The sequence below is a fragment of the Oncorhynchus keta genome, chromosome 29 (genome assembly GCF_023373465.1).
Source record: "Oncorhynchus keta strain PuntledgeMale-10-30-2019 chromosome 29, Oket_V2, whole genome shotgun sequence".
Classification (NCBI taxonomy): domain Eukaryota; kingdom Metazoa; phylum Chordata; class Actinopteri; order Salmoniformes; family Salmonidae; genus Oncorhynchus; species Oncorhynchus keta.
The window spans coordinates 25,657,536-25,684,718 of NC_068449.1; the positions used below are offsets into that span (position 1 = coordinate 25,657,536).

Consider the following 27,183-nt stretch of genomic DNA (forward strand, 5'->3'; position numbering starts at 1 on the left):
TAGTATACACTACCGTTTATACTGGCCAGCAGAATACCACCATGCATCCCACTGCTGGCTTGCTTCTGAAGCTATGCAGGGTTGGTCCTGGTTGGAGAAAAGGGAGGCACCCTTTTATCTGGTCTAAAAAAATATCCCACTGCCCGGGGCAGTGATTGGGGACATTGCCCTGTGTAGGGTGCCGTCTTTCGGATGAGACGTTAAACGAGTGTCCTGACTCTATGCGGTCACTAAAGATCCCATGGCACTTATTGTAAGAGTAGGGATGTTAACCTCGGTGTCCTGGAAAAATGACCAATCATCCCCAGCTGATTGGGGATGATTACAATTGGCTCATTCCTCTCCCATGTAACTATTTCCCAGGTCGTTGCTGTAAATGAGAATATATTCTCAGTCAACTTACCTGGTACAATAACAGTTAAATATAAATAAAAACTATAGTAAACTGTAAACACTACAGTATACAACAGTCATGTCTGCAAAACTACAGTATTCACTTTAGGCCGCAAAAACACTACAGTCAATACTATAGTACTTTTAGTGTGGGTCTGTACTGGCTGTTACAGCATGAGCCCATCCCAGTGCCTGCCTGTCTGTAGAATAACACTTATTATACCCGCACAGGCAATTAGAGTAAAGACCACAGGCACAAATATCCTCCTACTATGACGACCTATTGCTCCTCCTTAGTTACTCCTCCTTCCTCCCTCCTGTCAGTCTCAGGGACATGCTGTGACAAGGCAGAGGCTTATGGAGCAGAATAAGGTAGCAAAACAATCAATCAAATTTCAATCAAATGTATTTATAAAGCCCTTCTTACATCAGCTGATGTCACAAAGTGCTGTACAGAAACCCAGCCTAAAACCACAAACAGCAAGCAATGCAGATGTAGAAGCACGGTGTCTAGGAAAAACTCCCTCGAAAGAAACTACCTGAGAGCTACACTGAACACACAACTAATAGATACGTAACATACAGTAAACACACAGATACACAACATACAGTAAAACCATAATGAGAAAGATTTAGAACAGAGAAGATGAAATTCTGTGTGTGTGTCCCACAGAGAGCCTGCTGAGAGAGAGATGGCGCTCCAGAGTTGGAGCCTTGGACACCCCAGGGTTCTCACGGTCATGCCTCAGCTTGGCTCACTGGAGCAGGTTATCAGTGTGCTCGGCAAGGCTCTGCTCTGTGGCTCTCTTAGTCAGTCAGTGTGGCTGTCAGAGATCCTATAGCAACCAACCTGTTCATCTTCTCAATTCAGCCCCCATGCTGGAACAGCCAGAGGCTGTAGAGCGGAGCTTGCCAATCCTGTTCCTGGAGTGCTACTCTCCTGTAGGTTTTCGCTCCAACCCCAGCTGTAACTATCCTAATTCAGCTTATCAACCAGGAAATTATTAGAATCAAGGGTGCTAGATTAGGGTCAGAGTGAAAACCTACAGAAAGGTAACTCTCCAGATACTAAGTTGGAGAGCCCTGCTTTAGAGCCATCACCATGCACTGTGCCACTTCAGGATGGAGCACAGTGGTGGGTGAACCAGAGAGAGGAGCGGGGGCTGGTGAGAGAGGTGGATAGATGGTGGATGGAAATGAGGTGGTCAGACACAGGGACAGGATACTGGGCAGGCTTGGGGGTACACTGGCCAGAGTGACCAGCCAAGGCAGAGCAGAGCTGGCAGAGAAGAAAAGACCACATCTGGTTGGCTGCTGTCCACTTTCTCACTCGGTGCCTGTAGGCCCCAAGCCAGAGGACAAATCCCAGTACTTCAGGTACATAACAGGTGGCCCAGATGACAATACATTATCTAGGGAACTGAGATCATTACTGGATGTCAAAGTAACTGAACAACATGGAGATATGAAGTGACATGTTATCCTTGTAGCCATCCAGACTGGAAAAACTAAACGCCGCACCAAAGACAGGGAAAAGAAGGTTTTAAGGATCCAATCATACACCAAGTCAGTGAATGCTTTTTGTATTATAATGTTCTGTGTGTACAGTCATACAAACGTGAGATTGTTGTGGTTCACCGCCTGGTCTGGGATAAATTATTTATCTGCTGTGGGTGTCTGGGGGACGGGCGGTGTGTGTCCAAAGGAGTCTGGATGCAGCTGTGATGAAGAGGATGAGGAGGAGAACCTGTTGTATGGGACCTGAGAGAGAACGGGTCTCTCAGCTCATCTCCTCTCTCAGGCCCTGCCTGTCTGGGTGGCTCTCAGCCCAGATCCACCAAATAATGTGTGTGTATGTGTGTGTGTGTATTAGAGCTTGTGGACACACAGCTGCATGAGGCTGGAGGTTTCCAGGCTTGGTTCCCAAGGGCACCCTGATGAAGCCTCGCCTGGCCTGCATGGAGGGAGGAGGGGAGACGGAAGGAGAGGAGAGGGGGAAAGAGTCTGGCAGCTGTACGGAGGTCGGCCTATCTCTAGCCCTCACACTGCAGTCTCATGAGCCAAACCCTGCTGAATGATCCACAGTGAACACCTGCCCATGTACCAGTGTCTGGGACTCTCTAAGATAACACTGCACACAGTATATAATTGGGGATGCTCCAAGATACCTCGTCTATGAGCTAAAGGCTAACACTACATCTGGAGATGGTTGTATAGACCCCCTCCAACCATTCTAACCCCCACCCCCACGAGCGCCAGATAGATGAAGCCCTTATAGAAGGAGAACAGAGCCCACATGGTCTGTTTAATCAGAATCATCCCTGTCCCCCTCTGTTCCAACCCTCTAATCAAGAGCCAGGTGTTCAACCTGTGCTCCAGTCAGTTCCCTCACCCCTTCTTTGTCTACCCCTCTTTCAATCTGTCTCAGCCTCTTTCTCTCTCCTCCTATCCCTCTGCTCTCACAGGTGGGTTTGTGCAGGGCCCTAACCCTGTAATTAAACAGTGTCTTCCACCTGCACTACATAATTACATCTGGCTGGAGAGGATTATAAAGCTACTAGGCTAGCTGGAACACAACACAACACTGGAGCTCTGGGAGTTGATAAGGCTCAGGGCACCAGGCTCTGACCCCACACTGAGACCCATTTGTGTGGGTGCACTCAGGGGGAGGGCAGAGGAAGCACTAGTGGGCTCACAGATCAGATGAGGGGCGGTAGGTTGGTACAGACAGGTACACACTCACATACGCATGTACACACAAAGCTGGGGGGTCTGGTAGATCTAATTTCTCTCAATAGCTGCAGTAAATGTGAGTGTGGGGGTATCTGACGGACGAGTTTGGTGTGTGTGTGTGTTAGCAAGGGGCTAGTATTGGAGTTGTTGCCACAGATGAGGTTCAGTAATCCCTTGATGAATTCAATTACAGAGATGGGACCATACATCAAAACTGAGCCCACAGCTGAAGTCAAACTCATCTGTAGCCGCAGAGAAACTATTTAGCCCTCCTCCTCCACATGCTGTTTACAGAGTCGAGCATGATGCCAAAAGTTGGAGGATTTATGTTTGTGAATTAGAGGACGACAGAAGCTCTCGCTGTTGCTTGGACTCCATGCTATCCTTCCCAAAGCCAAGCTCGGCCGGGTGCCTAGCAGTGTTTCTCTCTCCACTATTATTACAGAAGTGAATCAAGACCTATATCTGTTACATAAATAAAACATAACTTTGGATGTTAAACTCATTATTGTAATGTAAGGCTACTCTTAACACTTTCATGACCTTCACAGATCACTCTCATCCAATATGTCACAGTCATACCTGTATGAAGATGACAACATCAGTCTATGAAAATCTCCATCATCTCCGACGACAATGCCTATAATGGCTATTCAGAGGAACAGAATACACCCACATTCCACACTGGACAGAACAGCCTACAGCAGGGAAGTTGGTGTGGAATGAGGTTACAAAGAGAGGGTGAAGGAATCCCTTTAAGCTAAGGTCCTAGGAAATAATTGGGGTGAGGGAGCCAGGAGGGGGAATCAATGTGCTGATGCAGGAAAAGGCAGAATGGAGTGGAGGGAGTTTAAGGCAGGTGGGATTATTAGGGAAATGATTCTGGCAGAGCAGCAGCAGCAGAGTCCGAGCAGCCAGGGCCGGGCCCAGCAAGGTGCCTTTGAGCTCTGCTGCCCTGAGGTGGAGTTAACGCCGCTGCTAAACTGCAGCTGTCAGAGAGAGGGGAGGAGGGGAGGGTCATGCTGAGGCTGCTGCTGCCTTCATGTGTGTTCATCTGCCTGGGGTATGAGTGGGGAGAGTTGGAAACAGAGAGGGGGAGGAAGAGGAGGAATGGGCCTCCTCTCTTCACCTCTCTTGAATCTACCTCACAGCACTGCCAGAGGCCCTCTCCAAAAGTCTCATCGGCATTAGAAAAATGGCATTTTAGTAAACTAGCATAAAAACATGTTGAAGAATGAATCCACAGGGCCTCTACGCCTCTGGTAGCACTGTGAAAGAGCAGTAAGGTCACAGTACACCACAAAACTGCATAACCAACAACGGTTTCCTTCAACAGACAGTAAAAGGTGAGTGGAGTTACCAAACTTAAAGAATAATGCATAGAGAAATTCTTTACCTGTAAATATCATTGTCAAAGTTTTGTGTAAAAGATGGAGATTTAGATGACAAGAAGGGAGTGATATTAACACCAACAAAGACAACTTTACAGGGTGGCCATTTTAAAGAGCATTATAAAACCATAAAAACAGTATACCAGATGACATAAAATTCAACTGCAAGCAGCAGAGAAATAGCCTACACTACAGGCTTTGAAGGAGTAGAATTTGATCTCTTTACACAATGGTGCTGCAAATCCCCCACCTGAGTGAGAGGTTGGGTTCCCCTGGTAATGAAGTGAGAAGAGGATGATGTGACTGAGGTGAGGTGTGGTAATGTTCCAAAATGCCTGCCCAGATACAGACCCTCTCAGTGTCTGGTTCCCTGTGCGGGGGAGAGGCGACACAGACCTCTCCATAGAGTTAAATCCACACACACTTTCGCCAAGAGTGATATCTGATAGCCTTGATAACCTGTACCACCATAAAAGCACATTGAAAAAAAGTATATTAAAAGACACAAGTGGGTCATTCCAGCTTAATGCTTCTCCACATTACCTTTTCTAAACCTTGCTTTATCCAATTGGAGATGCTCAGTTGATGGCTTTTAGCCAGCAGCTAGGCTACTCTAATATTTACCTCAGTTTATGTGATTGTATTGTATGACTAAACCAGACTGACTAAAGGCTGTTCTGACACTAATGTCAACCCAAGATCAAAGATAATACTAGCCAAGATGTCAGAAAGAAAAAGAGAACAAGAACATAGGTTTCCTGTTGGTAGGAGATTTACTGAGGCAACACTTTCACACACGTACAGGAGCAGCAAAAAGGAGAGAGAGGGCTGGGAAAATGAGCAATTTCCTCACCTCCTTAAATACAGCTGTACATCAAGAACATATTGAACAAATCACCATTCATCCTCCCAATCAACATTTGAAAATATATAACCATAAAAGCTCATTTACAAAATAAATCCAGAACACAATTATGTCATTAATTAGGAATGCATAAGATTGCTTTGTTCATCATCAACAATAATTCAGATATTTGCCAGTTCTACGTACAAATGATTAACACTTCCTGATCCCTTCAAAACATTTTGTAGAATATTTCTCCATAAAGAATGTCATGAGAAATCATACCACATAATGCAAGAAATAACAGCGTTGAAAAATATATAAAAAATGCTACCAGTTCAACTGAAAAACATACGCCATATGGTTTGGCATATTCAAGGCAACATTAATGCAATATTTTGTTTTCGAGAAGTAAACTCCCATACAGATTTTTCATTATTTGTTCTTAAGTAGCTGTGATTGTAACACTGATTGGACTAATACGCGTTCTCATATTAGCTGGGAGAGACAATTGTTCCCAACACATCTCACCATTAGGTAGTGTACTTTCATGTGAATACAGAGACAGAATTGGCCATGATAGAGGGAGGGGGGCAACATATACTTGAGTGACCTGGAAGGAAGATAGACTAACCATAATGTCTCTTTGTTAGATCCAGCACAATATTACCCACAACCTCTTTCCTAGTTAAAGGAGATATCCTGAGGAGAAACGGACCCTCGTCATCACCTCCAACCTCCCTGAGAGCATACAAGTCATGTGTCATGTGTAGGTCTGTGGACAGGGGTCGGAGGGCTGATACAGTAGCACAACAGTCCAGAGAAACAGGCCAGACCCAGTAGTGCTAGAATCCATCATCGTCATCACATCCATACTCTGAGTAAAAGAAGACAAATTGATTACTCAATTGCTCTCAAAATACACGTTTTCAAACATTTGTAGACAGTCTGGTAGCCAGACAACATGGCATGACAACTAATGCTAGAGGAGCCTGGCTACCAGGCCAGTTTGAAGTTTCTTACTGACCGTTGCCTCCCAACAGCTGCAGGGCTCTTCCTCATCCTCCTCATCATAGACCACAGGCCCACTCTCTATCAGCACAGTGGGGCGCCGCCTCAGGGGGCGCCGGCAGGGGGTTGGCTATCTGAGGAAACAATTAGGAGGAATCGACCAAGTCAGTTCGGACTTGGTAACCTGATTCTGCACGCTATCTGCAACCTGGGCCTCAATACAGAGGTTTTGGCTAGCCTGATCCCCCATCCCAGTCCTACTGCAGGTGGCTATGGGTGAGGCAAGTGGGGGAATCCACAGTGTGATGAAGAGACATTTAGGCTCCCTCTGCAGCAGCATGTCTGAGCTCCTGCTGAGCTGTTTCTACCATCCCACCCCCACCCCTCCCCTCAATGGACACTCTGCTGAGCCCAGCCTCCCAGTGATGAAAATGTATTTTTATAATAGGAGCTGGAAGCCTCGTTAATTATGAAAATGAGGGGAAAATAAATAAATACATAAATTATTCTGAAGACTAATTAGTAGGTGGCTGGCCACTGTATGGGAGGAAGGGTCTGTGACTGTTGAGGAGGAGCTATGGGAGAGGCAGGAAGTCTTGAAAGCCTCTTGGGAGATAACGAGAAGACAAACTGATGAAACTATTTAGGCCCCATACAGTTTTAAAGGTGAGAGAACTGGGTGGCCTTGGTGGAATCAGGTCAGTCATAACAGTGTGATGGAGTCAGTGGTTCTCTACCATAGCTGACACTGGGGGAAGGGCTGGATGAACTGGATTGGTCTCTCCGCTTTAAAAGCCTGGAACAGTGAAATGAGACGAGTCTCTATTCTATTGCCAAGAGAGGTTTCTCACAGGAGCCTGCCAGCTTCTCTGAGCTTGACGTTTAAACAGGCATTTATTGCCAAGACTGTCAGGCGAAAGCAGTGCCGGGTAACTCAACACGCAGTTTTACTCCTAGGACATTTGTTTAGGTAATACAAAGAGAGAAACAGAAAAACTGCCAGGCAACAGCAAAGCACACATCTCCTTTCTCTCTCTCCCGTGCTCCTTGCAGGCATGAAAGACAACATTACATAACATGAATTCCAAGCAAACCCGGCTCCAACCAATCAGAGAAGCCATTTGATACCAGTTCCCAGGGGGGTGGTGAAGGGTTGCTTAGTAACAAGCCTTGTTGACCCGGCCGCTCGTGGCAATTTTTCTTCCTGGTTGCTGTAGCCTGCACTGGGAGATTCCATTAATGGCTGCCAAAACCACATGAGCGAAAGATGGAAAGGGAACAGAGCGGGACAGAGCAGCAGAGGGATGAAGGGTGGGTGAGAGAGAGGCTCCCTCCTGTATGTTCCAGCCCACAGCGCCTGAGTGCAAGTGAACAACCCAGCAGGACACGGCCACATTCCTCTCCCATTAGTGAGACTGCTGCTGAAGAATCACTCTCCCCCATCTGGTTCATGGGAGACTAGAGGCTTGGTTAAGTCAGTGATGTTGTCCACAGCAATCAGTCAGAAAACCATGGGTAGTGACAGAAAGGTATAGTCTGTTTTGTGTGTTGTGAGTGTAGGGTGTAAGAGACAGAAGCAGGTGTATCATCTTACCTGGTCCAGAGCCAGCTTCTTATGGGGTTGTGCTGATATGAAGGGCCGTAACCTGAGACAAGAATACCTTTGTGAAGACTAGACCAAGTGACATAACTGCAATGAATGGCAGAGATGATAGAACAAGACACAAATGATGGAGATACATATCATAATGTACAAAGACCGAGACAGGCAGAGGTGCTAACAGCAGCAGTAATTCCTGGGGAAGAAGATCTCCAGTGGATGAAATTAGCATCTCTCCTGGAGGCCCCCCCCCCCCTCCCCTGCCTACCCACCCTGACAAGAGAGGCTCCCCTGGGGGCTTACTGTAAGTGCTTTACTCACACTGATAAGAGAGGAGAGAGAGCGCTTTTAATTAATCTGCTTTACAAGGAGGAGGAGGGAGGAGGAGAAAGAGTGTGTGTTCACTGTTTAGCAAGCAGGGCATCTTCATTCCCTTTGTCCAAGCTCATGAGAAAAGTATCCAGCAGCACCAGCCTATTCTGGGTTTAGTGAGGTGGGCCCACAGAGCTTGAACTAGGCAGGACTAGGCTAGAGGGGTTCCCAAATGTGTCCCTCTTACTTTAGTCTCCGATCACAAACATGACCTTGGAGGCACCAGCAGTTATACACATACAGTAATCTATTCACTGTTGTGAGACGAAAAATGCTAATGGAATTTTAATGATATTAGCTGGATGGGGAAGCTACGGTATAAATAAATAATGATGATAATAATCAGGTCTTCAAACTACATTTTCCAGGCTGGGCATCAAGTCTCCCCTCCCTCCTCCCCTTAATCAAACCATGCATAAACATTAACCACATACACGAAACTGTGGTGCCCACTCCCTCTTTCCCAGTACACACACACACACACACACACACACACACACACACACACACACACACACACACACACACACACACACACACACACACACACACACACACACACACACACACACACACACACACACACACACACACACACACACACACACACACACACACTCTCCCAGTCTCTCATTTGGCAGGCCTGGGTGAGAGCGGCCATTCACCCTGCGGTGCATTCTGGGATAGACAGAGCAGAGCTTGGCAGCGTGAGACTGTGATGCGGCCAAAAGGAGCGATTGTTCCCTCTCTCCCCCTTTAGTCTATCCTGCACCACATGGCACTGACACCATTCATTCTCTAGTATAGCATCTCACACAAAAACACTTCTCAAACACACGCTTGAGTAAGTACACACACTCACAGTGTACGAGGGTCCAATGTTTATGATGGCTTAGGCCAGGGGACCAGCCTTGTTTGTTACAAAACATGGATGACATTTGAGGATGAGGACGTTTTAGGGCTCTGTGGAGGGGCAGAGAGATGATGTTAATGCTGCTGTCCCTAGGGAATTCTGACCTCTAAAGAGGATTTTGTCATCTGTGGCCTGAGATTTGCCCTGCATTCCTATTTGCTCCCAGCAGACTCTGGGTCTGGGCTAGACAGACATTCAGTCACACATCAGAGTGTTGGGGTGGTGTGGGGCGGCCGGGCAACATGTCTGTCAGGGATCAGGCTGGGGGTGTTAGCTGGAAGAGTGACAGCGTCTGTCTGACACCATACCCACCAGGGGAGGATCATAGAGCAGGCTCACCACACAGACAGACAGGGAAGATCAGACGACTACTACTGTTCTACCATCATACTACTACTACCCTGCCTGAGAATATCACAGGCTCAGTATCATCACACAGACAGACTGGGAGGATCACACACTACTACCACCCTGACAAGGAGGATCACACACTACTACCACCCTGACAAGGAGGATCACACACTACTACCACCCTGACAAGGAGGATCACACACTACTACCACCCTGACAAGGAGGATCACACACTACTACCACCCTGACAAGGAGGATCACACACTACTACCACCCTGACAAGGAGGATCACACACTACTACCACCCTGACTAGGAGGATCACACACTACTACCACCCTGACTAGGAGGATCACACACTACTACCACCCTGACAAGGAGGATCACACACTACTACCACCCTGACAAGGAGGATCACACACTACTACCACCCTGACTAGGAGGATCACACACTACTACCACCCTGACTAGGAGGATCACACACTACTACCACCCTGACAAGGAGGATCACACACTACTACCACCCTGACTAGGAGGATCACACACTACTACCACCCTGACAAGGAGGATCACACACTACTACCACCCTGACAAGGAGGATCACACACTACTACCACCCTGACAAGGAGGATCACACACTACTACCACCCTGACAAGGAGGATCACACACTACTACCACCCTGACAAGGAGGATCACACACTACTACCACCCTGACTAGGAGGATCACACACTACTACCACCCTGACAAGGAGGATCACACACTACTACCACCCTGACAAGGAGGATCACACACTACTACCACCCTGACTAGGAGGATCACACACTACTACCACCCTGACAAGGAGGATCACACACTACTACCACCCTGACTAGGAGGATCACACACTACTACCACCCTGACTAGGAGGATCACACACTACTACCACCCTGACAAGGAGGATCACACACTACTACCACCCTGACAAGGAGGATCACACACTACTACCACCCTGACAAGGAGGATCACACACTACTACCACCCTGACTAGGAGGATCACACACTACTACCACCCTGACAAGGAGGATCACACACTACTACCACCCTGACAAGGAGGATCACACACTACTACCACCCTGACTAGGAGGATCACACACTACTACCACCCTGACACACACTAGACTAGGAGGATCACACACTACTACCACCCTGACTAGGAGGATCACACACTACTACCACCCTGACTAGGAGGATCACACACTACTACTGACCACACACTACTACCACCCTGACTAGGAGGATCACACACTACTACCACCCTGACTAGGAGGATCACACACTACTACCACCCTGACTAGGAGGATCACACACTACTACCACCCTGACTAGGAGGATCACACACTACTACCACCCTGACTAGGAGGATCACACACTACTACCACCCTGACTAGGAGGATCACACACTACTACCACCCTGACTAGAGGATCACCACCCTGACTAGGAGGATCACACACTACTACCACCTGACTAGGAGGATCACACACTACTACTGACCACCCTGACTAGGAGGATCACACACTACTACCACCCTGACTAGGAGGATCACACACTACTACCACCCTGACAAGGAGGATCACACACTACTACCACCCTGACTAGGAGGATCACACACTACTACCACCCTGACTAGGAGGATCACACACTACTACCACCCTGACTAGGAGGATCACACACTACTACCACCCTGACTAGGAGGATCACACACTACTACCACCCTGACTAGGAGGATCACACACTACTACCACCCTGACTAGGAGGATCACACACTACTACCACCCTGACTAGGAGGATCACACACTACTACCACCCTGACTAGGAGGATCACACACTACCACCCTGACTAGGAGGATCACACCTACCACCTGACTAGGAGGATCACACTACTACCACCCTGACTAGGAGGATCACACACTACTACCACCCTGACTAGGAGGATCACACACTACTACCACCCTGACTAGGAGGATCACACACTACTACCACCCTGACTAGGAGGATCACACACTACTACCACCCTGACTAGGAGGATCACACACTACTACCACCCTGACTAGGAGGATCACACACTACTACCACCCTGACTAGGAGGATCACACACTACTACCACCCTGACTAGGAGGATCACACACTACTACCACCCTGACTAGGATCACACACTACTACCACCCTGGATCACACACTACTACCACCCTGACTAGGAGGAGGATCACACACTACTACCACCCTGACTAGGAGGATCACACACTACACTAGGAGGATCACACACTACTACCACCCTGACAAGGAGGATCACACACTACTACCACCCTGACTAGGAGGATCACACACTACTACCACCCTGACTAGGAGGATCACACACTACTACCACCCTGACTAGGAGGATCACATAGTGCGGTCAAAAAGGCAGGCAGTCAGAGACCATTTGGTATTCTCTGACAAGCAGTCCAAGTACTTATTATTGCGACACCACTTCAGCTAGAACAGTAGACGTGTTCCAAAAGTCAACTTCTCCCTCACAGAAGAAAACATGTCTGACATTTCTCTCTAATAAGGTCAGGTGTGGTGTAGCTGTGACAGGAGTGACAGAGATGCCAGCCCAGTCCCCCTCCATCCTCCTTCCCCCTGCCTGTTCCCTCTCCCACCTCAGCCACCATGAATGGGCCCATACCTTGGTATAGTGCAGGCATGGACACAGCTCAACCTGGAGAGCGACACAGTAACACAGCTCAACCTGGAGAGCGACACAGTAACACAGCTCAACCTGGAGAGCGACACAGTAACACAGCTCAACCTGGAGAGCGACACAGTAACACAGCTCAACCTGGAGAGCGACACAGTAACACAGCTCAACCTGGAGAGCGACACAGTAACACAGCTCAACCTGGAGAGCGACACAGTAACACAGCTCAACCTGGAGAGCGACACAGTAACACAGCTCAACCCGGTAGAGCGACACAGTAACACAGCTCAACCTGGCACACCTCAACCCGGTAGAGCGACACAGTAACACAGCTCAACCCGGTAGAGCGACACAGTATCACAGCTCCCTAATGGAACATTAGTAACAACACCACACTGTCAGATGTCACAGAGCCAAAACAATACATGGCTTGAGAAAGCCCTGAAGCCATCAAAAGTAGTTATTGCTTCTAAACTTCCCAGAAAAAGCTCAAATCTAAGGGTACAGATATTCCATTAAAACGTACATCCAAACTACTAGGGACCACTCGTTAGTCCCTAGTGTGTCAATATCGCCATAGTAATAGTCTGTAGTTTTATATCCAAAGTAATGCTGCTTAATACTGATTAAGCATTGATCACTTTTAAATCATCACTAACTCTGATTCAGAGGAGTTGGGTTAAATGTGGAAGAAACATTTTGGTTGAATGTATTCAAGTTGTGCAACTGACTGGGTATCCCCCTACCCCTTCCCCCAAATATCCTTGCGCTATCCCCTCCTAGCGCCTCCTTGTACCTGCAAGGGGACACATCTTGCCTTAAAGTTCAGAGGTAGATCTGCTGTTCAAAGTTGAGCCTGCAGCCCACTTCCCCCTGGGCATTGTTAGCTGCAGTGGGGAGTGCCTCTTTTGACAGAGTAGTCATGTGACATGTATAAAACCGCCTCTCCCAGTACAATGGGACATATGAAGCACTCCATTGTTGTGACGACCCCTCCGCATACTGACTGCCTCCACCTCTCTAAAAAGGTCAGACAGGAGACACTCCATCACTCTTCTCTTTCTCCAACCGCCACTCACTCTTTCCCTCTCTGTCTTTCCCAGCATCACCGCTCTCCGTCTGCCACTCCTCTCAGACTCTCCCTCTCTGTTAGACTATTAGTCTATGCTGGGCTTAACGGCATGTTTCTAATCAGCTTACTGCCAATGAGACTAAGCCTGAGCTGAAAAGGCGATTGACGGAGAGTGTTTAGCCAGTGGCTAGTGACTGCTTAGAGCTGGGGGATGGCAACTATGAAATTAGAAGAAAATCATTCAAGCTAAGAACGAGCGGAGTGAGACTAAGACAGTGTGAAGATGAAAAGGAGATGGAACTCTTGAGGATAATGTTACATCAAATCAGTAATATAACAAAAGAAATGGAGACGATTAAAGAGAAACAAAGAGAAGGCAATTGGCCCTTCGCTAAACCCCACCCCCCTTGATTATTGTTGCAACCTCTGACATTTTCCTGAGAAGCCCAATTCCCCATTCAACCACTAGCAAAAATCCCCTCACAATGATCCAAACTGTGTTTCTAATACAAAATTAAATCAAACACAAACTACCCCTTGCTAATCAGGAAACCCTTAGGTATGTTGTGATGGGCTGTCATTACAATTGCTTCACAGGAACCTCGTAAAATTAGCGTATCCTGATGTCGACAGCAGATGGGAGTTGTAATTCAGGTCATTGCTAACTTAGCTAGCTAACATACATTTTGAGAAAACATGTTCTATTAATTGGCTCGCTAGCGTTAGCAACATTTGGTGGTCAATGAGGCGGAGCTAGCTAAACAGCTGTGCAAGCAACTAGGGGTCTTGCTACTAGGGGTCTTTTCACTGTCCCCAAATCCAGAACAAATTCAAGAAAGCTTACAGTATTATGTAACTCTGTTCCATCTCATATTGCTCAAGTGAACAGCAAACCTGGTTTAAAAAAAACAGATCAAGCAACACCTCACGGCACAACTCCTCTCCCCTATTTGACCTAGATAGTTTGTATGTAGGCTACATTTGACTTTTAAAAAAAATAATTTATTAAAACAAAAATGTAGTTCTGTCCTTGAGCAGTTGTCTATTAATGTTCTGTATTACAATCATGTTTCATGTTTTGTGTGGACCCCAGGAAGAGTAGGTACTGCTTTTGCAACAGCTAATGGGGATCCTAATAAAATATAACAAAAAATACCAACATTTCAGGTTTAAAAAAATGACTCCATCAGGCTCTGCATTTCAAGAATCACAGAAGCATGTCCTCCTGATAAATTGCAAAATAATTTAAGTGTATTTATTTGTTTTAAAGAAAACTATATTTTTGCCATAGCCCTCACTGGCTCTCAATGTAAACGTGCGCTTGCCTGAGGTGTCGGACTCATCAACAGTTATCCAGTGGAACGCTGTGATTTTTTGCCCAACATTTTGGGGCGGGGCTTAGACAAGGGTCAATTAACTCTTCATATAAAAGCATAATCAAAGATTTTCACAAAACCAAGTCTGTCACTAAGGGATGAGCACATCACACTGGAAGAGGGTGAGAAAGCAGCAGTAGTGAGAAAAGGAGTTGGCTGGTGCCAACAGTCAGTCCTTGTCCTTTGGGATCTCCAGACAGACCACTCGGGTTCAGACACTTCCACTGTTTAGTAGGTCCCTGTGCTTACAGCACTGACAGATTGATCGTCTGAGTGTTGTAATTTCTTGATGGCTGCTTTTGTCACCAAGGCAGGTGCTATACATACAGTGGGGCAAAAAACTATTTAGTGAGCCACCAATTGTGCAGAGAGCAAGTTCAAACAGGTGCCATTAATTCAGGTAACGAGTGGAGGACCTTTTAAAGAAGGTCTGTGAGAGCCAGAAATCTTGCTTGTTTGTAGGTGACCAAATACTTATTTTCCACCATAATTTGCAAATAAATTCATTAAAAATCCTACAATGTGATTTTCTGGAATTTTTTGTCTCATTTTGTCTGTCATAGTTGAAGTGTACCTATGATGAAAATTACAGGCCTCTCTCATATTTTTAAGTGGGAGAACTTGCACAATTGGTGGCTGACTAAATACTTTTTTGCCCCACTGTAAGTGGTGACTATAAAACAATGTACAGTGAGAAAGGCACTGTATACTGTAAGTGCAGTCATCAGTCCCTTTCTTACTTACTCAAGAGAGACTATTTGACTGGTTCAGGGCAGGCTGCGGAGCCATGAACTATGACTGCAATATCAACTCTGTCTGTCTCAACAGTTCCCGTGGTGCTTCCTGGGCTGTGGATGGATATACACTGGGATGGAGTCCAAACGCCTCACTTTGGAGCTTGTCTGAACCATTAGTTACAGTGGGAAATCATTAGAAGAACAAAGGCTTTGCTGTTAATGGCAGTTTCAAAAACCAGGGGGAGAGGAGCAGGATATCCACAGAGAAGGAAATGTCATTTCCCAGCAGTCTAGGCCAATGTATGCCACCTCGAGTGGGGTGGATTGCCTTTGAGTCTGTAGCATTGTAACAGATGGAGCCTCAACCAGGCAGTGGTACCCAGAGAGTTCTCTGTTGGTTCCTGTGAGAAGCAAACAGAGGCATCCTATGGAAATGCTTAGTGGTCAGTCAGTTGCAGTGCAGTGGGAGAAGTCAGAGAGAGGCTGGAAACCAGAAGGAGATTACACTCTCCCTTGTGGCTCAGTTGGTAGAGCATGGCATGGGTTGTGGGTTCGATTCCAACGGGAGACCAATTTGAAAAAGTATGAAAAATGTATGCACTCACTACTGTAAGTCCTCACTCCCACCTATCAGAGATATCTACTGCAGCCCTCATCCTCCACATACAACACCCCAAAGCACACACATCTCTGGGTTGCTCGACTTTTCTGTTCGCTGCAGCTAGCGACTGGAATGAGCTGCAACAAACACTCAAACTGGACAGTTTTATCTCAATCTCTTAATTAAAAGACTCAATCATGGACACTCTTACTGACAGTTGTGGCTGTTTTGCATGATATATTATTGTCTCTACCTTCTTGCCCTTTGTGCTGTTGTCTGTGCCCAATAATGTTTGTACCATGTTTTGTGCTGCTACCATGTTGCTCTGATGCCATGTTGTGTTGCTACCATGTTGTTGTCATGTTGTGTTGCTACCATGCTGTGTTGTCATGTGTTGCCGCCTTGCTATGTTGTTGTCTTAGGTCTCTCTTTATGTAGGAGTCCTTTTATGTAGGAGGCCTTTTGACTTGTAAATAAGAATTTGTTCTTAACTGACTTGCCTCGTTAAATAAAAGGTTAAATAAAAAATAAGTCATTCTGGATAAGAGTGTCTGCTAAAATGTAAATGTAATACAGCTGCTATCTTACAAAAATATATATATTTTGAGTGGACTGGAAATAAAGTGAGAAGCGTAGTGGTCCATGTGGGGATGATGGGCTGTCTACTCTGCTGATGACACCGGCTCAGAGGCTGAATAGGAATGCAGAGAAAGTGATTCCTACACAGGCAGCAGAGAGAAAATCGATAGTCAGAAACTCACCACTCCCTTAGTGGAAGCTCTGATCCAGAATCTGGTCTAAAACTTTAGGGTCAGATTTACACTTCTGAAACAGACTGAACCCCCCCACAAAATATGCAGTCAAGAATCCCCCCCCTCCCCCCGCAAAAAAGTGTGGAATGGGCAAAGGGCTTTAAAAAAGTGAGAAGAAAGAAAATCAGCTTTGAATGGAAAAAGAAGGGAACAGATGGAGGAGGGAAGAAAAAAGGACTTGAGGGCAATTATCTGGGCTATTTATGGAAGAGTGCTTTTCCATCCTCCAGTAGGAATGGAGGGAACAGGGAGGCCCTGTTTGGCAGCTGGCTGGAAAGGCATGGAGTGGTATGGCAGGAGAGAGGGAGAGGGATGGAGGGACTGGCAGGTGGGAGCGAGGGTCCTGTAAAGTACAGGCCTGTGACCGGGTGAAGGGCTGGGGGCCAGGCTGGCCATGACTGAGGGGAGACACTGTACAAAGCAGGCCTGAGACAGGACCAGGGGCCGGTTCCTACAGTGGAGAGCTCTTAAGTGAAGTGGAGCAGAGCCGTGGTGGGGAGCAGAGCCGTGGTTGGAGGAAGGGGAGTAGGAGCACAACGCCTCAGTGTAGCAGTCAGTAAGGCCCGGAAGCAGGCAGCACAATGGAATTACTGTCAGCTACCGCTCTCCTCCACTTCCCTAGGTCTCCCTGACACCATGTCTCCCCTTTTAAATAACCACACAAATAACCTTTTTAGAGCTCCAGTAACAGTCAGCTCCTCAACCAACCAGTGAAAGGACTCTTTCTACTGTCAACAGTCAGTCATGTTCTCATTTAAAATGTCAAAATTGCCTAAAAAGGTACAATGTGCACAAAGATACCAAATTATCAACATATTATACCATGGATTTGTTGAATCCTTGTTTCTGATTGAAGGGCATTCGAGAGTGTGCATTATTTCCCTAACGCACGGTATATTTTCGTGGTAGAATTCATTCTTACATGTTCGAGCTGCTTTTGAAAGTAAAAGTCGATTTGAAAACACTATTGGCATTGTTGAATTTGATTTTCCTAATGTAAAGCTAGGACTAATGGTTTGGTTAGTTAAACGACCAAGTCTGTGTTTGGCAACTAATGTAGCTATCTAATAAACTTGCTAGCTACTTCAGCGGATGTTGAACACATTTCTACCGGCAAATTAACACATTTCTAGTGTCAAAATGTGTTAAATTATAACCATGGTATAAAATGATAATCCACATGGGGCTCGATGTGTTGTCTGGAAAATAATGCAACTCCGTGGAAGGTCAGTTCCACTCCACTAGCGAGTCGTGGAACACACCTAGCACATGGTGTGATCACCGTCCTCTGGTAAAAAAAAAAATAAAACTTGTTGAGCAAGCAACACTAAAGTGCAAAGCTCAGCTTTTTCCTCAGCAAGTGGATGTGAGTCTAAAAAGCTACCTGCTAGCAAAAGTACAGTCACATTCAGCAAAAACAAGTGAAAGTGTACAATGAATGATTCAAAAACCATGTACATGAAAAATTTATTGACACGACATTAATGCATTTTAAAAATGTAACAAGTGGACAGTTAGAGGGAAAATGGCCATTCTTAAAGGTGGAAAAGATTTGTCAATGACGGCCTCTTCAATAACGGAAAGTATTCTTAACTGGATATGTCTTCAACGTGTAGGCCAGTAAATGTTAACTTTTCAAGGAAGTGCTAGGCCACTGACTGGAGCCACTAGTAGTGGACTGGTGCTGTTAAAAAACCATAGCCCTCCACTCCGGCCCTCGCTGGGTTATTTCTAAAGCCTGTGAGATCAGAGAATACACAGGGTTGAGGGTTGGGCTGGTTGGAGGGAGGGAGGGAGGGACTGCAACCAGATGACTCCAGTAATACTGACCACACTGGGAAGGGGGAGGAGTCTCACCTGGTTCCACCACTAAAAGGCTAGGTCTAGGCTGGGCTGGGTCTAAGACTTGTACACCTGCAAGACGGTTTCACCGAAATTAGATTTAGTGTAAGAGGTTTAAAAGCGGGATAGTTGGGAAACCAATTTCAGTAATACCAAGCAAACAGAAAACATCAAATGACTTTTCTCAAAGCTGAAGAAACAGATTAATTTCAGCAGAAAGTCTCAGTGGATCATAGCGTACTGAATGTGTGCGTGTTGAGAAAGAGGGAGAGGAAAAGAGAGAGAGCAAATGAGAGCTCAAGCAAATCCTGGGAAAGAGAGAAGGTAATTCTCAGGGAAGTAGAGTCCCACGGGAGTGAGTGGCAGGCTGAGAGTCCACAGCCTTCCAGGGAATAAAAGGAAATGGAATCATCTGTCTGCCTGTTGCTGGTGATCATTCTAGGCCAGGGGAAAAGTGCAGCCTCATCATTATTAAGAACAGCAGCAACGTTGCTTCAACAGGCCGGGAAGTGGGCATGTTGCCCCCAGTGACAGACCGTAGCCTTGGAGAAGGACAAAGTACTGTTGCCTCATTCAGAACACTGTAATCCTGATAGCCTCATACTCACATTTCTAGTCATCTGCCCTTTATTCTACACTGCTGCCGTAATTCAGTCTTGAAGCTTATTCAGCCGATACTGAATAATATATGACAGTGAACAGCAGTGGGATTATTAAATATACTGAGTCGCACTGTGGTTCTGCTCCACCTACCTCTTTCCCAAGGTGCTGAGTGGTGTGCCCAGGCTCAGAGGGACATTGAGGGGTTTGCGGTATTGTCCAGTCAGCCTCTGGTCTCCAGGGGTGGCTCCTTTTGGTGACTGTGCTATCTGGCGGGCTGGACTGGTGCTGGGCTTAACGTTCAGCTCCTTTAGGATGTCGTAGTTGATTTTAGTGGAAATTTTCTTCTGTCCCAGCATCTTCTCTATAGCCTCGTTTGCCGTGCTGGCATGGATCAGAACCTTCTTTTTGGAGGCCGAACTCTTGGGCTGCAGGGCACACAATGGGGTTTCAAATCACCCAGTACCTTGTCAATTGCAATTACTTAGGACACATTGGTTCTTTAGCTCATTGTACAGTTTTAACTATACTTTGCACAATGAGGGGATGCTCTAGCTACGCTACAGTATATGGGACGGGGCTGATTGTGACATTGGACAGCATGGCATACGGTTGTTGGATCAGTGCTTTCAAAGCCTCCACACCTCATTAGCTATATGTTGCGCTGCAGTTAATCTAGCTAGTTAAAACCAGAGAGCAGATGTTGGACCTAACAAAGGGCCTGGGCCTTGCCAAACCCTGACGTGAAATGAGAGAGAAACCCATTGGAGGGGAAAATATCCACACACACATTGACACACGAGAGCTTAGTGTCTGTCTGTTCGGCAGCGAGAGTGCTCAGAGGGCTTTAGCAAACCCAGGCCATCCCAAGCTCATTGCTTCTTTAGACTGGCAGGATGTTGTTGATTTACCTTCTCCTTGTAAATCCCCAGCTCCTTCTCTTTCGCTATCCTCTCTTCCTTTCCTGAAAGTATAAATGTGGATTGGGGATTAAATTGGGATTGTAATTATCAGTAAGGAGAGTCAAGACAAAACAGTATATTACAATATGTACATAGTGTGGTGTGGCTGAACCTTTCAAGTAGTCTTCGTTCTGTTTCATCCAAAGATCAGTCTTGATTTTCACCTCGGGTCATTCAGGAGATAAATTACCTTAGTTATGCATTTCCAGTTTTTATTCACTGACAATACTGTCATTTCAGAATGAGTGGATGTTTCAATAGAAGGTGCCCTCTAAATGTCAAAATGCAGTACATACCAGCTCAATCTCATCAATACCACTTAGGTCGAGCTCTCCATTTTCAGTGTCCCCATCTGAAAAATAAATTAGACCTCATCATCATCATCATCATCATCATTATTATTGTTGTAGGTTCTCAGGTAAGTCAACTCACTCTGGGAGAAAGAGAGAAATTGCAACAGATAACACTTTACAAAACACTCATCAATTGTGTTTCTGCAAAGAAAATTGTGCCTGGATTTGTATCAGTAAATAATAAGCATAGCAACTTCTGATAACAATAACTAATAAGCTTAACTCTGCTTTAAGTTGATCTGCCTGTACAGAGTTTCTTTTCAATTACGATGCGCTTTCAAGATTGTAGTACGGTTTATTTTGTTGCGGAAACAACAATTTGCATTTTGATGTGAGACAATGGATGCCTGAGCTGCATTTCCATTTTTACCCTCCTTCCTCTGATGATTACTCAGGTTGTCAGAGAAGAAACAGCCACCTTTATGCCGAGACAAGACAGGAGATCGTTCAAATCCCAGCGCACTCAACACTTCAACGATGGAAGGGGGGGGGGGGGAAACTAGTTCCACAAAGGAAAAGTTTTGATTACCTTTGATAATGGAGACAAAAAGGATGGAGGGTTTGACTTCGGAAAGAATGGAAAAATAAATACAACAGCTTTCACACTCTTCTCCTTGATTAGCCATTTTCCAATAAAGTAGGACTCCATCACCTGCCTAAAGACATCAGACACAATCCCAGTCAAAGGGAAGAGGAGAATCGCGTCTTAAGAGGCAATATGTTGCAGGTTTATGGGAGTCGTTTAACTTCTGTCAGCTCCCGGTCTTTTGACGTGTTCAGAGAGCCCTCCTTCCCCGGGTTCACACTTCAAAGCTGTGCCAAAAGCATCCACAGGCAGCCTTCCCAGTTAATTAAGGAGAGACAGGTGCACAGGACACACACACACCACACACCTTCAAGGTTGGGGTATAGTGAATTGCAATAATACTACAGAAGCAATCCAGCCAGTCGAGTTCAGTTGAGTAGCAGCTAGCCTCTCAAAAGAGCTACACAGATACAGTGGGGCAAAAAAGTCATTTAGTCAGCCACCAATTGTGCAAGTTCTCCCACTTAAAAAGATGAGGCCTGTATTTTTCATCATATGTACACTTCAACTATGACAGACAAAATGAGAAAAAAAATCCAGAAAAATATTTTTTTTCAAAAATTTGTAATGAATTTATTTGCAAATTATGGTGGAAAATAAGTATTTGGTCAATAACAAAAGTTTCTCAATACTTTGTTAAATACCCTTTGTTGGCAATGACAGAGGTCAAACGTTTTCTGTAAGTCTTCACAAGGTTTTCACACACTGTTGCTGGTATTTTGGCCCATTCCTCCATGCAGATCTCCTCTAGAGCAGTGATGATTTGGGGCTGTTGCTGGGCAACATGGACTTTCAACTCCCTCCAAAGATGTTCTATGGGGTTGAGATCTGGAGACTGGCTAGGCCACTCCAGGACCTTGAAATGCTTCTTACGAAGCCACTCCTTCATTGCCTGGGCAATGTGTGTTTGGGATCATTGTCATGCTGAAAGACCCAGCCACGTTTCATCTTCAATGCCCTTGCTGATGGAAGGAGCTTTTCACTCAAAATCTCACGATACATGGCCCCATTCATTCTTTCCTTTACACGGATCAGTCGTCCTGGTCCCTTTGCAGAAAAACAGCCCCAAAGCATGATGTTTCCACCCCCATGCTTCACAGTAGGTATGGTGTTCTTTGGATGCAACTCAGCATTCTTTGTCCTCCAAACACAACTAGTTGAGTTTTTACCAAAAAGTTATATCTTGGTTTCATCTGACAATATGACATTCTTCCAATCTTCTTCTGGATCATCCAAATGCTCTCTAGCAAACTTCAGACGGGCCTGGACATGTACTGGCTTAAGCAGGGGGACACGTCTGGCACTGCAGGATTTGAGTCCCTGGCGGCGTAGTGTGTTACTGATGGTAGGCTTTGTTACTTTGGTCCCAGCTCTCTGCAGGTCATTCACTAGGTCCCCCCCGTGTGGTTCTGGGATTTTTGCTCACCGTTCTTGTGATTATTTTGACCCCACGGGGTGAGATCTTGCGTGGAGCCCCAGATAGAGGGAGATTATCAGTGGTCTTGTATGTCTTCCATTTCCTAATAATTGCTCCCACAGTTTGAATGGTCATCCAGCACACAATTTCAAGTTGGGAACTCTGGCCTCTTACAAGAGCTCTGACCTGAAGATTACTGATGTCATGATTCAACCTAGTTTTTTCCCCCAAATTCCCAGTTGTCTTGAAAGCACCATAAATCCAGATAATGCCAGACTTTGATGTAAGTTTGATGATAAAAGGACCGCCGCACCACCTTCCTGTTCAAGTGAGGGCAACACAAGGTGAGTCAGAAATTGTATTGTATGCTGCTGCATAATGATGTAATTACACCAGGGAGATATGTATACTGTAGCTAAGAAAGTAATACTAAGTGTATGTGGTGGAGTAAGCTGTTAGCAGTCCATGTACCTCACCATAATACATTCGGTCCCTTTTCCCTTCTTATTTTCACCTACTGTTCTGACTTGGTCGTGTTTTAGAGAAATGTAATCATTTAATATTGTAAGAGCTTTCATTAATGTATTGTTTTGTGTTGTGTATTAGTCTTGCATCTTTACATGCTGGAATCGTACAGCTCTGAACAGTGTCGGCAGTCAAGCTCTTTTGTGTTCACACAGAAAAACGTGGAAGGCGTTAGCCACTCATCAACTCAAATGTTGCTATTTTGTAGAAAGCCCTTGTTGATACTAGCCAGATAGCCAAAGCTAGACAACTACCTAGAAAGATGACTTAGAAACAATTGAATTCACTCTCCATAATACCATACTGCCAGCCCATAGCCAAATGTTTAGCTAGCTAGCTAATTTACATACACAACAAATAAAGCCTGATATTGCACAAGCCATTTCTACAAACATTTGAATGCTTAAGGTGACGCACATCTGTGCCAGATTAGGAATAAGCCTACTGCTCATTGGTCAGCATGCGAAACTGAGGTTGTCAGGCATGCAGAATTACTTCTAGAATAATGAGTGTCAACACAATTACATGCTTTCTTCGACACTGGAGGACGCAGTTGTTACAAAATAGCTATTTTCAGAAGGTAGAAAGAAAGTAATTTGAGTAACAATAAAAAAGAAAAAGTGAACCGGTGATTCATAACGTTTGAATCGATTTTCTGACCAATGCATGCTACAATTGAATCGGTTTGGGGTCCCGCTGACCATATCTTATACATTTGAGCAGGGACCGATGTATTTTGGTGAATTGTTCCATCTCTAAAATTTCGCTCTGCCCCTCCCCAGCACCTAGTCCTGGGCTGGCTGACGGGAGCCTGAGGAGTTTTGGCAGAATCTCAAGTACCCCCAGATCCCAGCACAAGGCACAGCACACCCTGCATTTCAATGCCATGAGCCCCAGGATTTCTTGGGCCTTTCCTTTTCCAGGGAACATTTATTTTCCAGCAGATTCCCCTCCCCCTGGAGCACTCTGGAATGCACTCTCAATCCACCACAGAGGAGAGGGAGGCAAGGAGGAGGAAGCGGAGGAATAGACCACTGTCAGATCATCAATTGTGTGGGCAAGTTAAAAACACCCCATTCTGTCCAGATCCTCAGATATGGGTAACCTGACTCGTGCTCACCCCTACCCCAATCCCCACTCCCCCGCACAGCTCGGTCTCAGGCAGCCTAACTGATGGCTCACCCCCATCCCCATTCCCCGCACGGCTCGGTCTCAGGCGGCCTGCCTGTGATGTGGTCAGATTAGACGCTACCCCGCAAAGCTTCACTGATATAAATAAAGAAAAGAAACATGCCCTCAGGAACAAACCCTAGCAGGTGGAGAGAGCCTTTTGAAGATGGAGAGAAAGAGAAAGAAGAAGAGCATCGCTGAAGTTCATTGATCTCCTTGAGCCCATATTTCATTTCAGTCTTCAGAGGAACAGGGGGAAAAAAAGTGTGGTTCAGCAAATGACAGGGACCATCGGTGCTGGTGTCTGCCGTTCCTTCTCACCTGCATCCTCCTCCCCTCTCCACTCCACTCTCCACAAACAAAAGACTCTCCAGAGTTTGTGTGATCCTCGGGATGAATCAGCTAGTGACATGGTGCTGCTCACGGTGGATCACTATTACCTAGACTTCAAGACTACCTTGATGTTCCCAACAACACTGCTCCAAGCATATCAAACACAGCCTTTCCCTTAACCTGAGAACATGACAAGCCTCATCATTCTCAAAAGTTTCCATTCAGAACCAGCAATCGTATCAAATAGACTACATGGCAGCTCTGCCCCGAAGACAGCCAAACAAGAAGAGCAGAGAGAGAAAAAAAAAAGAAGTGTAATACTCTCCATGACTGACAGGGGCAGGCCAGGCTGAGGCGAGGAGAAGTGCACCCATTAAAATGTGACCTCCCTAACCTTGACAGAGCCCAGACAGACCCTACTCCCACTCAGCCACCTGCTCCTCATGCCTGGGCCCCTGTACTGAGCCAGAGAGGGAAGGAGTGCAAGAGAGATCGAGACAGAGGGAGATCGAAAGGGAGCTAGTGAGAGATAGTGCTGCTGGGGGCAGGGCATTGTGCTGGTTCATCATATTGAGCGCATCTCTAGTACTCAACCTTGGGAGACAGGGGTCCACCAGGCATTAATTACAGCCCACTTCATTATCCTTCCCAAGCCTTTAACCACACAGAATTCAGATATGTTATCTTTTTCTGATAAAAATCAATTTGATGAAAAGACCGTTTCAAAGGCTTCCTTGCAGACAGGCTATGCGTAGCCAATGTGATTTAAAGGATACTTATTTTTTTATCCGGATATTTTCTACCTGCAGGCTGCAATGTATTTATTTGTTGGCTCTATGTCAGCTATTTTCACACAATAGCAATAGAAGTCAATTTTAGATCTGTACCATTTTCATTTAGATATAATTTTGATTAACCACATGACATTGACTTTGAGATGAAGACTTCCAAATTAAACTGTTCCACAAAAATGTGCTTATGAAAATCATAACTAGCACGCAGATCAATAGAAATTATACAATAACTTGGCACTCCAAATGGAAAAGGTTGCCGACCACTGGTGTAGCCGGTTACAGGCAAATTCAGGAGCTTAACGGCAAACAGCTGGAGGAGGAGGGTCAGGGGAAAATACACGTTTAAAAATGTTGACCAATTGACTGGTTGAAAGAACAGTCGACTCTCGGTCAACTAATATTTTTTGTTGTTGTTGGGGACTGTCCTACTTCTGACCCTATACTGCATCAAGGACATTTTGTGGTGAATGTCCTGAAAACCATCAATCTGGTGCCTTGTGTGTGTGTGGCATACGTGGCGTGCGTGATATAACAGCCTGAGGCCTCATGGTAAATGGCTGCCATCATCTCCACTCAGGTTGGGAGCTGCAGACACACCGTTTCCCTTCCCTCCCCAGGCCAGGGAGACGGATCATGTCCAGTCAGGACTCTATCAGATGACATGTCAGACTATGATGCAGCATCTCACCAAGCCTAGGAAATACTACTACAGCTCTTCAGAAAACACACATATTTCAGCCTGGTTTCACATTCAAAAAAGGGCTTTGTGAGACTTGCTGAAAAAGTATAGTAGGCCTGTAGAGACAGAGGCTTAAAATAAATACTAGAATGTTTTTATTTCTTCCACATTTTAGTATATCTCTGTGTTGTCATCAGTCATCACCCCACCACACCATTCTCAGAGTGGCTGGCCATCCAGCCATCTGTCAAGCTGGCCCCAGTTCTACTGTACCGCCCCCAAGCATTGTAAACACCCCACATCCCGCCTCCTCACTGTGGAATTGAGGCATCCATAGCTGTCAGAGACATAGTGTAATGACTAAACGGAGCGTGGGTGTGTGTATGTGTGGGTGGAGGTTAGCTCCGTCTGACCTCTCTATGATTGCCTTTTTGTTAAATGGAAGGAGGATAGAAAAGCTGTGGTGTTTACAATGGACTACATTTTTTTAAGGCTAGCTCGGGTAGGTTGGTCACATGGATAGAGTGTGGTGCTGCAGATGCAGTAAACATTTGATTCTATTACACCTTTAATAGCTTCCAAACATATATTTTAACAGCCAAAATGAATAAACGGTGATCCCATCATTGCTCAGTTAGATCTGCTGTAAGACATTCTCACACACAGGTCGTTATAAATTGGTAGGTTTAGCTATAAGTGTCCAGAGTAGTAGTTGTAGTCTTAGAATTGGAGAGGCAGGATTTCTGCTTGGGTGAGTCTATTTACAAATGGCTTTAAGCACTGGCAGCAATGCACAACTTCAGTCTTTGGGTGACTAATGGTTATCAACACCTGACAGATGTGGGGAAACGAGGCGTGAGTTTGGTTTCTGGGCAATCAACAACTGAAATTAAATAGCTGAGATTAGAATTGCAAAACTACCGGTAATTTACCAAAGTTACCAGAATGTTCAGAGAATAGAGGTGAAACAGAGAAAACGGAAAAGAAGGCAGGCTAACG

The 27,183-nt window shown here is 45.8% G+C and overlaps 1 protein-coding gene across 1 annotated transcript in view; it reads right to left on the minus strand.

Annotated features, from left to right (window-relative positions):
• Positions 1–5,277: 5,277 nt before the first annotated feature.
• LOC118362594 (transcription factor IIIB 90 kDa subunit-like) overlaps positions 5,278–27,183 on the minus strand; it is a 50,079-nt gene continuing 28,173 nt past the window's right edge. Inside the window, exons 14-20 of the mRNA XM_052486326.1 lie at positions 20,624–20,679; positions 20,440–20,491; positions 20,277–20,329; positions 19,519–19,793; positions 7,967–8,018; positions 6,389–6,506; positions 5,278–6,238 (exon numbers count right to left, since the gene is read on the minus strand). Coding sequence (XP_052342286.1) covers positions 6,432–6,506; positions 7,967–8,018; positions 19,519–19,793; positions 20,277–20,329; positions 20,440–20,491; positions 20,624–20,679 — 563 coding nt within the window. The 3' untranslated portion in view covers positions 5,278–6,238; positions 6,389–6,431. The remainder of the gene's footprint in view (positions 6,239–6,388; positions 6,507–7,966; positions 8,019–19,518; positions 19,794–20,276; positions 20,330–20,439; positions 20,492–20,623; positions 20,680–27,183) is intronic.